We start from the raw sequence: 12,012 nt of genomic DNA, 5'->3' as shown, positions 1-12,012 counted from the left end.
GCCTTAAGTGGGTTTCTGTTATTAAGTCAGCACCCGGGGACACTTGTTACCCACTGGGAGCTGATTCAGTACTGCTCTAAGCCCGCTAGCTGCTGGCTGGATGGGGGTGGATATCTTCACACTTGCTTTTAAGGTTTCTGGGAATTCTTCAATGCCCAGGACACCAGTACCATGGTGGCAAGCACTTGTGTTCGGGATGATCAGACTTCTGTAAAAAGAGCTAAGGCCTCACCCAAAATCAGTGCAGCTGTTCAGATGACTTCAACTAAAACTCCCTAGGAGTTGGCAGCCTCTAGGTCAGCCTGGGAGACAGTGGACCCCTTATACCTCTGCTTCCTGTGGCTAGGAGATGCTGAGAAGGGACTGGACTACTGCCTGCGTGTTCAGGCCGGGGACGTCAAGCTGGCCCATGATACCACAGTGATGCTTTCAACTTGCCTCCCACCCCCATGGCCATGCTTCTGTGGCTACATTTCCTGGTCAGTCGTCTTGGTCCTCAAGGATCCTTCTGTTCTCATAACACAGCATGGACAGGTGACTTCAAAGCCTGGGAATGCTGGTAGGGAAGCTCAGCAGTAGTAGCAAGAGCAGGCATCTTCTGTGAGCAATGAGCCAGGCAGGGGCAGCACTTTGCCAACGAGGACACTGAGGCTTATAAGGGCTAGTTTGTCCAGGGTAAAAAGCTAGGACAGGGTGAAGATTGAATTTCAATCCGCCTGTCTGATGACAAGTTCCATGTCATTAGGGACTATAAAGAGAAGAAAAGCACTTTAGGTTTTGATATAATTCTAACAGCACAGATGATCTGCAGCTTTGGGTCTGTGGAGAGAGGAAAGGCACACATTTGGGGAAGGGGAAGAAGAGTGTCCTTCCACATAGGTTAACTCCTACTGAGGGAGTGCAGTCGGAAGACTGCTTGCCAAGTAAAACGTCTTCCACTAATGAACGCTTTTTACTGAGTTTTGGTTAAAATAGCTACTTCACTTTAATTCTGACTTATTTCTAATATGATAGTAAGATATAATGAACTGTCTTAACTAAAACAAAATAAGGAAGTTTTTCCAAATATGCTGGTAAGTTTTTCATAGCAAAAAGCCCAGGAAATCCATACAAATACCCTCTTCTTTATTCTTAATCTTTATATAAATGACATGATTCACCTTCCAGATGCCCAGAACATCAATGTGAAGACAAGTAATAGAATTCCAAAATCCAGACATATTTATAATACACCTCTCCTTTCCCTGACAGCACATAATCTCCAAACAGGTTTGAGGAATAGTTAAAAATTGACAAGTTAAGAATACATGTTCAAAATCTATAGCAATCACTATGATTGATTGTTCATTCTCCTTTTTCCTCCTATTTAAAAACTTGAACACAGGACGAGACTTCTGTGGAAACAAATCTGATTTCTCATTACCGTGAACTCCAATACAAATTCAAAAAAAGGTGACTCTGAAGGTGAGGAAATGATTATGATCTGCCTTCTGTTTGGGAGACTGGTTTGCTCCACCTTTACTTGTTCCACTGAGCCTCTCCCTGGGATGGCTCAGGATGATAATGACTTTGCATCATATTCAAAGAAACTATCTCTGAGTAAAGGTGCTGATCAGCCTATGAGTCAAGTCAGATGCAAATAGCACCAGCTCTGGAAAGAATGCTGGTAGCTTCCATCCAAGATGGGAGACTGTGGTCACACTACAGGCCTTGGCTCAAACCTCCTGTATTCTGAGGCCAAAGGCAAGTTAAGTCGTATGCACACCATGCCTGTGCATGCACGCCTGCAAGCACACACGCCATCCCCCACACACTGGTACACTACTAATCCTCTGCTGGAAAATATTTCAGCATCATTTAGATTTGCCTCATGATAAGCACAGTTCTCTATGATTAGGTAATGCTATTGTTGACCAAGTCATTGACTTAATCTCTAACAAAGACCAAAGTGTGCCAGAATTGTCAGGGCAGGAATATCACCTGGTGACTTTTTCCTAGCACCTTTCATTTTGCTGGCAGGGAGGAATAAAGGAGGGAGAGAAGGTCTTCTATGTATGTGAGTCAGCTCAGTAACTACCTGCTTTGTTCCCTTGCCAGTTATGCTGCACAAAAAATATCAGCTTTTCTTCAAGCCACACACTTTGCCCTCTAGTAGCCCAGAGAGTTCTGGGGATGAACTCTTCATGATCCAAACTCACAGTACTGTTTTGGGGGTGAGGAGGTTAATTTAGCCTATAAACAAATAGCCAAGCTAAACTATAAAAAATTCACTTAACTCTAAATTTGCATACATCAAGGCATGGTTATGCATAACCATGGAAAGCAGCTGGCATCTCAGGAACAAACCAGTAACAAATGTTAAAATGTACCTGTGCAGACTGACAAAAGGCCACACTTATGTCTGATTTAAAATACACAAACTGTATTTTAATGTCACAGTTGCCTGCTCTGTGACAAACATCACAAAACTTCAAATAATCTGTGCTTTGTGTAATTCACTAATTGAACATGTCAACCCTTGCAGACACCCGGCTGTGCCAGCAGGAGCACCTAGGCCTGCTCTCTGGAATACCTGAGCTCTCACAGTTTGACCCAGCATGCGCCTAGGCAAGCAAAAATGAGAGGGGGGGCCCTCAATGAACTTGGAAAAGGCTCTCCCTTATGGGGCGTCACCTTGAGTTCCCCCATACTCCTTCCCCTGCTTTCCTCAGAGTCTGTGACTCACAAATCCAGCGTGACATGTCTCTCCTCTCCTGGAACCCAAAGCTGCTCGGTGCCAGGCCCACGCAAACAGAGCAAACACTGGGACAGGGGACGCAGGTCTGGTCCCACCAGCAGGTGGCCTATGAGTTAAAACCTCAGGACCTTCGTGTTTCCACAATGGAAACAAGGGTTTGAACTGGAGACACCTAGAAGGCCCTTCCCCACGCTTACAGCTTCCCAAGGGAGGCTCTCAACTGAATCTGCAGGTGTTGGTTTTCCTGTGGCAATCCCTCTCTTAAGGCCTAGTACTGGAAACTGTTTCAGACCTTGCACAGCTTTTATAACACAGTCACCACCATACTCCTCCAGCTGCCCGACTGACAGTTTTCCCAGTTATTCCGGACAGCTTCTTGCTGGTAGTGATTTTATTTGGTGAGGCTGTGTCAACTTTTCAGTTCTTCCTGATGTGGTCTGCAGCCAAGATGTGATTTCCACAGGCCCAGCACACCCATGTCTCCTCTAACATCTAGAAACTCAACACGACCAGGAATCACTTCAGAAAATACAACATTTCAGAGAAAGTAGAGTTCACTCTCTGTCATAAAATAAGTTAGAATACTGCAACCCCATTTAACTAAAGGTAACAGGTAAAGTCTTCTCTTATGGAGGAAACTGTAAAATGATGATGAAGGAAGAGTCTGAGATTAAGAGTCGGGATTAAGAGCCTTTCCTCAAGCTCCAAGAGCCTAGGAGAGGAACTTCACATCAAAATCAAAAAGCAATGATAATACTGAGAACAAAAATGATTACAGAATATTCTAAAATAGAAGTATGCTAGAATACAAATCTCATCAACAGCCTGAAAAATCCTTTGACAACTTCTAATTTAGAAGAGAAACAATGACAATTTGTCTCACTATAATGGACAAATTGAAGAGAAACACAAAGGGAATGATACAGTGTCTCCGAGAAACACAACTGATTTTCTGTAATAAAACCAAAATATGGGGCCAAACATAGAAACTTGTAAAAAGTACCATTGCTATATTTGCTGGTGGCTAAAGAACAGTTACAGGAAGAAACCAAGGCTAACTTTTGTTTGTTTTAGTCCATAAATAAATTTGAGAGTGTTTTCCTGTCTTACTGTCATGAAGGAGAAAAAGAAAATGGCACTACTGTGCACACACCATCAGGTGATCAGCCTCTTCTGAGCTTTCCAAAAGACACACCCGTGAGGTACGGCAAGAACTCAGTAAGCACCAAGATGACCACCTTGCTCCCACCTTGCTCTCACCAGGTCAGCACATGCTGACCCTCCTACAGGATGATATATGGTGCACAGCTGTGGGACTAGCCCCTGTGGCCAGGTCTGGCAGCCTGGGGCCTGAGCATGACAAGAAAGGAGCAGAGGAGACCGCCCCCAGGCACCAGCACTTCTGCAGAAAACACACCACACTTCATGGACACAATTCCAGAGAGGATTAGAGCAATCATTTCCAGGAGAGAGAGAAACCACACCTAACAATGCTATAAGGACACAGAGGGCTCTGAGTCACAGGAGCTGAGAGTCAGGAAAAAAACAGGTTGCTACAACCCCACCCAGTGTGGGAGAGTTCAAGATTCAGTGACTCACTGGGGATTCCGGAGAGACACTGAGATTCCACCCAGGAGGCCACAGCCTTTGGACCTGTGAAACAGAGGACAAAAGTGTTATCAGGGTGTCTGGATACTCTCAAATGCTCTCAAGAAATAGGAGCACTAAATATTAAAAAGTATGCTTTAACAACCACGAGAATAACAAAAAAAAATCTGAAAATACCCAGTGCTGAGGAGGAGATGGAGAAACTGGAAACCTTCAACACTGCAGGTGGAAATGTAAAATGGTGCAGCTACTCTGGTAGAGGATCTTTACCTGGTAACCACACACCTACAAGCCACAGGGCCAAGCCACTCCAGCCCTAGGTCTCCACTTGAGAAATGAACACATATGTCAACTCAAAGACAATCAGACCCATGTTCACAGAAGCATTATTCATAAGAGCCAAAAGTGGCACACACACACACAAAAAAATCCAAACACCTAACAAAAACCAGTAAATGTCTAAACAAAATGTACTTTATCCATCCAACGAAATAATACTTTATAACAAAAAAAAGGAACAAAGTACTGATACGTGCAAACTGCTGGACTTTAAACAAAAGAACCAAATCCAAAAGACTAAATTGTATATAATTCAATTTTTGTGAAATTTCTAGAAAAGGCAAACAGCACAATCACAAAGCAGATTAGTAGTTGCCTGGAACTGGGACTAGGAATGAGAACTGACTATAAATGGACACAAGAGAAATCTTTGGGTGATGGAAATATTCTAAAACTGAATTGTGAGGCTGGGGATGTAGCTCAATGATAAAAGGTTTGTCTAGCATGCACCAGGCCCTGGGTTCCATCCCAGCACAGCCAAAAAACAAACACACACACACACACACACACACACACACACACACACACACACACAACAACTATGGTGACAGTTGCTGTATGACTTTACAAACTCAACAAACTGCATATGGGTGAACAAACTGTATATGGGTGAATTTTATAGCACATAAAATATATACAGCTCAATAAAGTCATTGAGAGAGACTCTGAACCACCAGCTTCTGTTGGCCATGAGTGCTCAGCATTCACCTTCATCATTAGGAGTTAATGCTGAAGGTGTAACCTCATTCAGCACTGGAATTTAAAGAGAGAGAGAGAGAGGGAGAGGGAGAGGGAGAGGGAGAGGGAGAGGGAGAGGGAGAGGGAGAGGGAGAGAGAGAGAGAGAGAGAGAGAGAGAGAGAGAGAGAGAGAGAGAGAGAGAGAGAAGGGGAAAAAAAGACAACTTGCATGCAAACAGAATGCAGAGGTATTCCTGCTTCTCTCCCAGTTCTCTCCACTGTTTCTGTTTACTGTCTCTCATGCCTTTACCATCTTTGTCTCTTCTTGCACACCCAACTAACTGCAAAAAATTGCCACAGAAAGTTAAAACTTCAGCATGAGCTTTATGACCTGTAGTTATATAAGTGAGGCCACATAAAATTACTGTTTTCTTTCTTGTCTATAAAAATGTAGAAATGTAAAAACATATATTGACTTTTTTTTCTTGTTTCACATGGTTTCTTTAGTATTAATTTTGAAAATCAGTTTGTTTCCTTTCTTTCACATGAATAAAAACCTGAAGTTTCCCAGATATATAGTTAAAAATCAAGCTCTGGAAAACCAGCACTTCTTGATTTATAGAAAGATACATAAAACAAGGGCTGGGATTGTAGCTCAGTAGTAAAGTGCTTGCCTAGCATGCACAGGCACTGGGTTCGATCCTTAGCACCACACAAAAATAAATAAATTAAATAAAGGTATTGTGTCCACCTACAACTGAAAAAAAAAAAAGATACATAAAGTGTTAAATGTCATGGAAATGTGTTTACATCTCAATTTGTTTGGCATCAACAGAAAGATAACTATTTTTTTTTTTTAAGACCTATAAAAAAGGGGCTGGGGATGTGGCTCAAGTGGTAGCGCGCTCGCCTGGCACGCGTGCGGCCCGGGTTCGATCCTCAGCACCACATACCAACAAAGATGTTGTGTCCGCCGATAACTAGAAAATAAATATTAAAATTCTCTCTCTCTCTCTCTCTCTCTGTTTAAAAAAAAAAAAGACCTATAAAAAGGTGGGGGATCATGCTATGGTTGTGGTGCTGAAAACATTTGGGATGCTTTCTGAATGACAGAACAGAATATCCAAAAACCATAAGAGACCGAACCTCTGAAAAAACCCTGGAACTTGAAAACAAATGTTTAGAAGACAGAATACACAATCAATGAAAACAAAAGGGGAAAAAGTAGAGTGACAGTGAAACGGACTGAAAATCTTATGACCCCAAGTACAAAGAGAGCCAAACTCACTGCAGCACTTCACAGTAACGAGCAGAAGACAAACACTAACTTCACAGTGTGACTACATGCTCATAAAGACAACCTAAGTTTTGAAATCACGGTACCATCAAGTCTACAATATAACAAAAGTTGAATGAACTGAAATAAAAAGCTGTACCTGCATCAGCCCAGGTCAGAACTGTGAACAATGACAACAGCTCAAAGTGACATGACCTCCTTCCTCAGAGCCAACTGCTCTGGACAGCTACTGCACTGTGCGCCTCTGACATACATCTACTCAATCTGCCTTCTTTTCCAGATTCTTACATCTGCAACTCTTTGAGGGCTGTTTTCTACCCCTTTCTGTGAAATGTAGTTTACTCCTTACTCAGGACTTTGTTGTGGATATGAACTATAATTAATTAGTATATACACTGTCTAAACACAGAATATGATAAGAAACACGCTATGCATAGAATTATAGATACATTTCTGACCTTGAGTTTCAAAATCAACCTGATCCCTATGGGTCATCAGAACCTGTAATGGGTTCCAGCCTCACTTGCAAAACATGGATGAATTTATTTTTAAAAATCACATATTCAAACAGAGACACCAACAGTATTTATGTACAGATTAATCAAGCCCCTATCATGCTTACAAACCTAGTAAAAGCATTAAATGGATTTGGCTAATTTAGTTACCCAATATCCCACTGTAATTTGCAGACTGCATGTGTAAACAGCTGCATTACTCAAACAAGGCCAGGCCTGGAAACCCCAGGGCAGAGGACACACAGCCTTGAACACTCATGGCAGAGCTTCTGCTACACTGACTTGGATTTGTCCCATGCACATGCATGCTGGGATTACAGGTGATTCCTAAGTGATCTTGGATACACTATGTTTTATCTTCCCATTGCTGGAAATGGCATCTTGTCTCCTTAGTATTTCCCAGCAGCTTCTTACATATGGCCTCATGGACAACAAATTCAGGAAAACATGCTAGGTGATTAGGTTGACCTGAGTTTTCAGCAATCCTCACTATCTGAAAAATAAGATTAAATTTTTTTCTGTGTTTCTTTCTATGCACATATCATGTAAATCCAAAGCTCAGACAATGGGCAAGAGTGTGAGAAGAACCCAGTGGAGATGGGTTTTCCTAGGTGCCTCTGCTATTGACCAGTAAAATCTAGGAGCTACCCGAATAGCCTACTCACCATGTGAAACCCACTGAATTCCCACTGCCCATGTCACACACAGAGTCAACTCAATCCCGTTTGTCTAGAAAATGTATACATTTCAAAGTTCTAACAATATTGACTTTCAAGGGTAACAAGATAGCAAAACAATAAATTGAAAGCCCTTTGTATACACTATCTTACTCAGTTTCAAACCTACTCTATGAGAAGTGAAAAATAAACAGTTAATTCTCATTTTACAAATAAGGAAAATAAAGCTTACAAGTCAAATGTCAACTGGGAAGAGTGAACCACAATGAGAGACATTAGAGTTAAATTAGTGGAATTTAAGGAAAAAAAATCTGGGCATCCAGGATAAAAGAACAGTTCACTCCAAGGAGAAAAAGAAATGATACAAGCATCAGACTTAACACAAGAAAACAAGAATAATATATTCAGAGAAAATTTAAATTAAAATAAAATATAAGTCAAGGATTTTATACGTAGTGGAATTGACCTTCAGGTATAAAGACAAAACTACCAACATGCAAGAATTCAGCCAATCCAGTTGCCCAAGCTGACCCTGAGACATCTGCCCAAGAAGTCGCTTTGAAATGACACAGAAGACATCAGCCTGAGACACATGCTAACTCTCGAGTGCGCAACACCGTACCCATGGTGGCTGCGTACCGACACTGCTGGCAGCCACCAGAGAAGGAGAAATGGGAGATTATGCCAAGAACACAACAGCTTGATAAGGGCTCACAAGCATTTGTTTGAAAGATACCACTTCAAGCCACACAACGGAAGACATAGAACGGAGGGGCAGGACAAAGTTAATATCTAATTTCCCTATTGCTCACAGCAGGGAATCAACAAGCAAGAAAAAGGAAAAAAAGAGAAAATTTTATGTGAAAATAACTATTAGAACAAAAATATAACCCCTAAACACCAAAAAAGGGTCCAAAAAATCACAAAATTATATGAAAAAATTAAGGCTAAACAGTGATTTTATCAACTAAGGCCTATTAGATCAAAGGATTCTCAGAGGAAAGTGAGAATCAGGTGATGCGCTCCTGGGACTCATATAACCAAGGGGCAGTCATCTTCTCCACCAAGCTCCTTTCTAGAGGTGAACAAGAACACCCAACAGGGAAGCCAAGAAACTCAACCAAATACACATCAATGAAAACCGATATCACTAAAGAGCAGCAAAAAAAAAAAAAAAAAAAAGTTATTAAGTAGTAAAAAAAAAATTAAATGCAATAGCCAGATATGAGTTTATAAAAATAGGCATCATTTGTAGGATTCATTCATCTACTTCATTCGACAAATACTTATTGAAGCTGCATGGTACAGGTCCTTTTCTAAGAGGTAGAGATTTGAGGTTGAGTATCACTTTTCCTGTGTGCAGAGAGCCAGAAACATACATGAGATAAATGTTGGCTGGACTTAAGATGTTAGCAGGCCATGGGTTCAATGATACCTAGCGCCCCCCTCCCCCCAAAAAAGATACCAGTAGGTGCTCCTAAAAATAATGCATCTTATTAGAGGCACATGAGACTAGACATAAAATAGCAGCTCATTAAAATACCTAAGATGAGAATGACTGCCAAGTAAAGCCTTCAGTCACAGAAATGAACCTATAAAAGTGACTAAAAACCATGAAATTTTCTCTGCCTGACTCCCTTTCCAGAAGAACTCTTATGGTTTATATGAAAATGGCTTTCATTTTTCATGACATGGAAGAGTTGATGGCCGCTGGCATCAAACATGCTAGAATCAACAAGAGTGTAATTATCTGCACACTTTCAACTGTTTTCAAAATACGTGCTGGTTGGGATTTTCCTAATTTAGAAATATGTACTTTATGCTGGTGGTCTAGGACTGTCAAAAACCTGACAATAAAGAATTTTAAAATCTTGCCCAAAGCATTCTTTCCTATAGCAATTATTTGACTTGTTTAAACCTCACCTACTTCCACCAAATGTTTGATGTAGTCTACAACATCCTAATGTCACAATGCTGGTAGTGTGGTACATTCACATCAGCTGCCACACGTAAAGCATTTAGTCAGGGCCTGACATACTGCAAGTGTTAGCTCTTATTAACGGTTCCATTCAGAGATTTGCTCGTTCTAAAATATGTGAATAAGTATGTGAGGGTAAGTGGGTGACTGTATTTTAATTTTGCCTGTTGCATTAGTTGATATGGGAAGTAAATTTAGTACACTTAGAATTCTCAGAACATTTTCTTAAAACTACAGATCCTTAAAAAAAAAAAATCTACAGAACAGATGAAAATTTAATGGTATAAAATTCCTTCCTGAGGCTATCAAAAACACATTTTATCAGCAATTATTCCCTGGTTCAGTTTTTTGGGGGGTGGGGAGCAAGATTCTGTGAAACCAGATCTAACCTGAGATCTGGGTACAGAGGATTTAATACATTATGTATCTGTTAAGAATTTATAAGGGAAAAAAAATGGGGAGACCCCTCAAAGAAGACCAAAGTACTCACAGGTCTAAGTACAGCAGCAATAATTAGGGGCACTGAAATTACCTCTTTTGTTTGGCTTCTTTGTAATTACTTTTAATAAATTACTCTGCCTCCCCCCATCACTAAAGTAAGTTGTCATCCAGAGGCACAATCAGCACTCAGTTCAGAGCCATTCACAGACAGGGCTGGAGGGAGGGTCTGGGCGGTGGTGCCCCAGCTGTGACTCATTAGGATCCACAAAGCTTTTCTATGGAAATCAGGATCAGCCTAGGCCTGGTAAAGGAAGAGGGGCCACACAAATGCCAGCTAGTTATGAATTCTTCACAGGACAGCAGCACCCTCAAAAACGCAGGGGCACTGTGCCTGGGAACCGCCTTAGCTGCATGGCCTGCAGGCCAGAGCCCACCCTTCTGCTGGTGGAGGATGCCTCCTGCAAAGTAAAGGGACTCTCTCTTCAGCACTCTCCCAAGTCACTCTGGGCCATTTGGCGAAGCTCTGTGTATTGACCGCTCTGGAGTCAGGCTTAACTCATTGTCTGCTCTATGGGTTCAAGAAAAAGCTAAATAACTTTAACTTGTCTTAAATATTGGTTTCCAGAAACCATAACTAAACATAAAACAAGACTTTTGTCACAAAAGGCAATCAGAGCAGTACTACACTTTGTTACATAGTTTAAATTTTGTACCTACCTTTCTTATTTTGAATATTTCAATATTATAACTGTAATAAAAGTATTTCTTACAATATATAAAATTTTAAAAGGACCTATAAAGGCTGCAAATGCATAAACCAAGCTGGATTTTTACATACAATTTTAAAACCTGTGAATTAGCATTCCAACTTAGGTTATCATTGGTTATAATTCAGAATCAAGTATCTAGAAAGGACAAATAAAAGTAGAGCAAAATGTTCCGTAATTCAGGAAGGACCTTTATCACAAAGAAAAATAGTTTTAATATTTTTTTCTCATGCTCAAATAAGAGAACTTATCATTTGGCTCCAATTAAAACAGCCACTAAATACAACAAAGACCATATTTTTCACCACCATCTTTTTTAGATTTTAAAGTTTCAATCTGCATTATTTCAATGAAAACTTCATCAAGTACTGCTTTTCAGGTTCAAGCAGAAAATAATTAGGTTACCCATTAAGGTAACTTTAACGGGTGCTGCAGCTGGAAACCCTCTGCACTTTGGGTGAGTCCCGACCAACTGTAACAAAGGCCAGTCTGGCCCTGCACACTCTGCGGAAACACAGCACACATAAAGCATTACTTGTGAGCTATAGCGCCTATTCAGTTTTCCATGTTTAAAAGTAAGCCAATGAAACACTTCCAATACCATGATATATACTTTAGTGGTGACCAGAAATGAGTAACATAAAATTTGTCTTTTGTATATTCTGACACAGAGGAAGGACAGTTCTTTTGAATCTGAAAATTGAAATTTTCTTCCTTTAGAGAAGTCAATCATAACCGATTCATGTACTTTTCTTAAAACACTTTATTCCATAAATATTACTGTATCATTTTTTCAACACTGAAAAATTATCAAAACTCGTAATACTTCACGTCTATGTTTATAAAAACGTTATCCCTTAATTTTTATTGTAATACATAACTTGCATTTATTTTTGAATCGGACAAAGGTAAAAACAGGAAAAAATGTGTTCTTCTAAAGCCAACGGCCATCTGGTAAAATGTTATTTGTAAAAC

At 40.5% G+C, this 12,012-nt stretch overlaps 1 protein-coding gene across 32 annotated transcripts in view; it reads right to left on the bottom strand.

Annotated features, from left to right (window-relative positions):
* Aopep (aminopeptidase O (putative)) overlaps positions 1-12,012 on the bottom strand; it is a 306,545-nt gene that overhangs the window by 58,435 nt on the left and 236,098 nt on the right. For 19 of the 32 annotated variants that reach the window (XR_013429872.1, XR_013429877.1, XR_013429874.1 and 16 more), the window contains one exon: positions 4,337-4,390. The exons of the other annotated variants lie outside the window; for them this stretch is intronic. Coding sequence is in view for 14 of the 19 variants with exons in the window: in XM_078030512.1 (XP_077886638.1) it covers positions 4,337-4,390 (54 nt within the window). In the remaining 5 variants the exon portion in view is untranslated. The remainder of the gene's footprint in view (positions 1-4,336; positions 4,391-12,012) is intronic. 32 annotated transcript variants of the gene reach the window in all.

Source organism: Ictidomys tridecemlineatus, chromosome 13, assembly GCF_052094955.1.
Source record: "Ictidomys tridecemlineatus isolate mIctTri1 chromosome 13, mIctTri1.hap1, whole genome shotgun sequence".
In the NCBI taxonomy this organism is placed as follows: domain Eukaryota; kingdom Metazoa; phylum Chordata; class Mammalia; order Rodentia; family Sciuridae; genus Ictidomys; species Ictidomys tridecemlineatus.
Note: the sequence above shows the minus strand (reverse complement) of the source record. Positions and strands in the feature narration are given on the sequence as shown.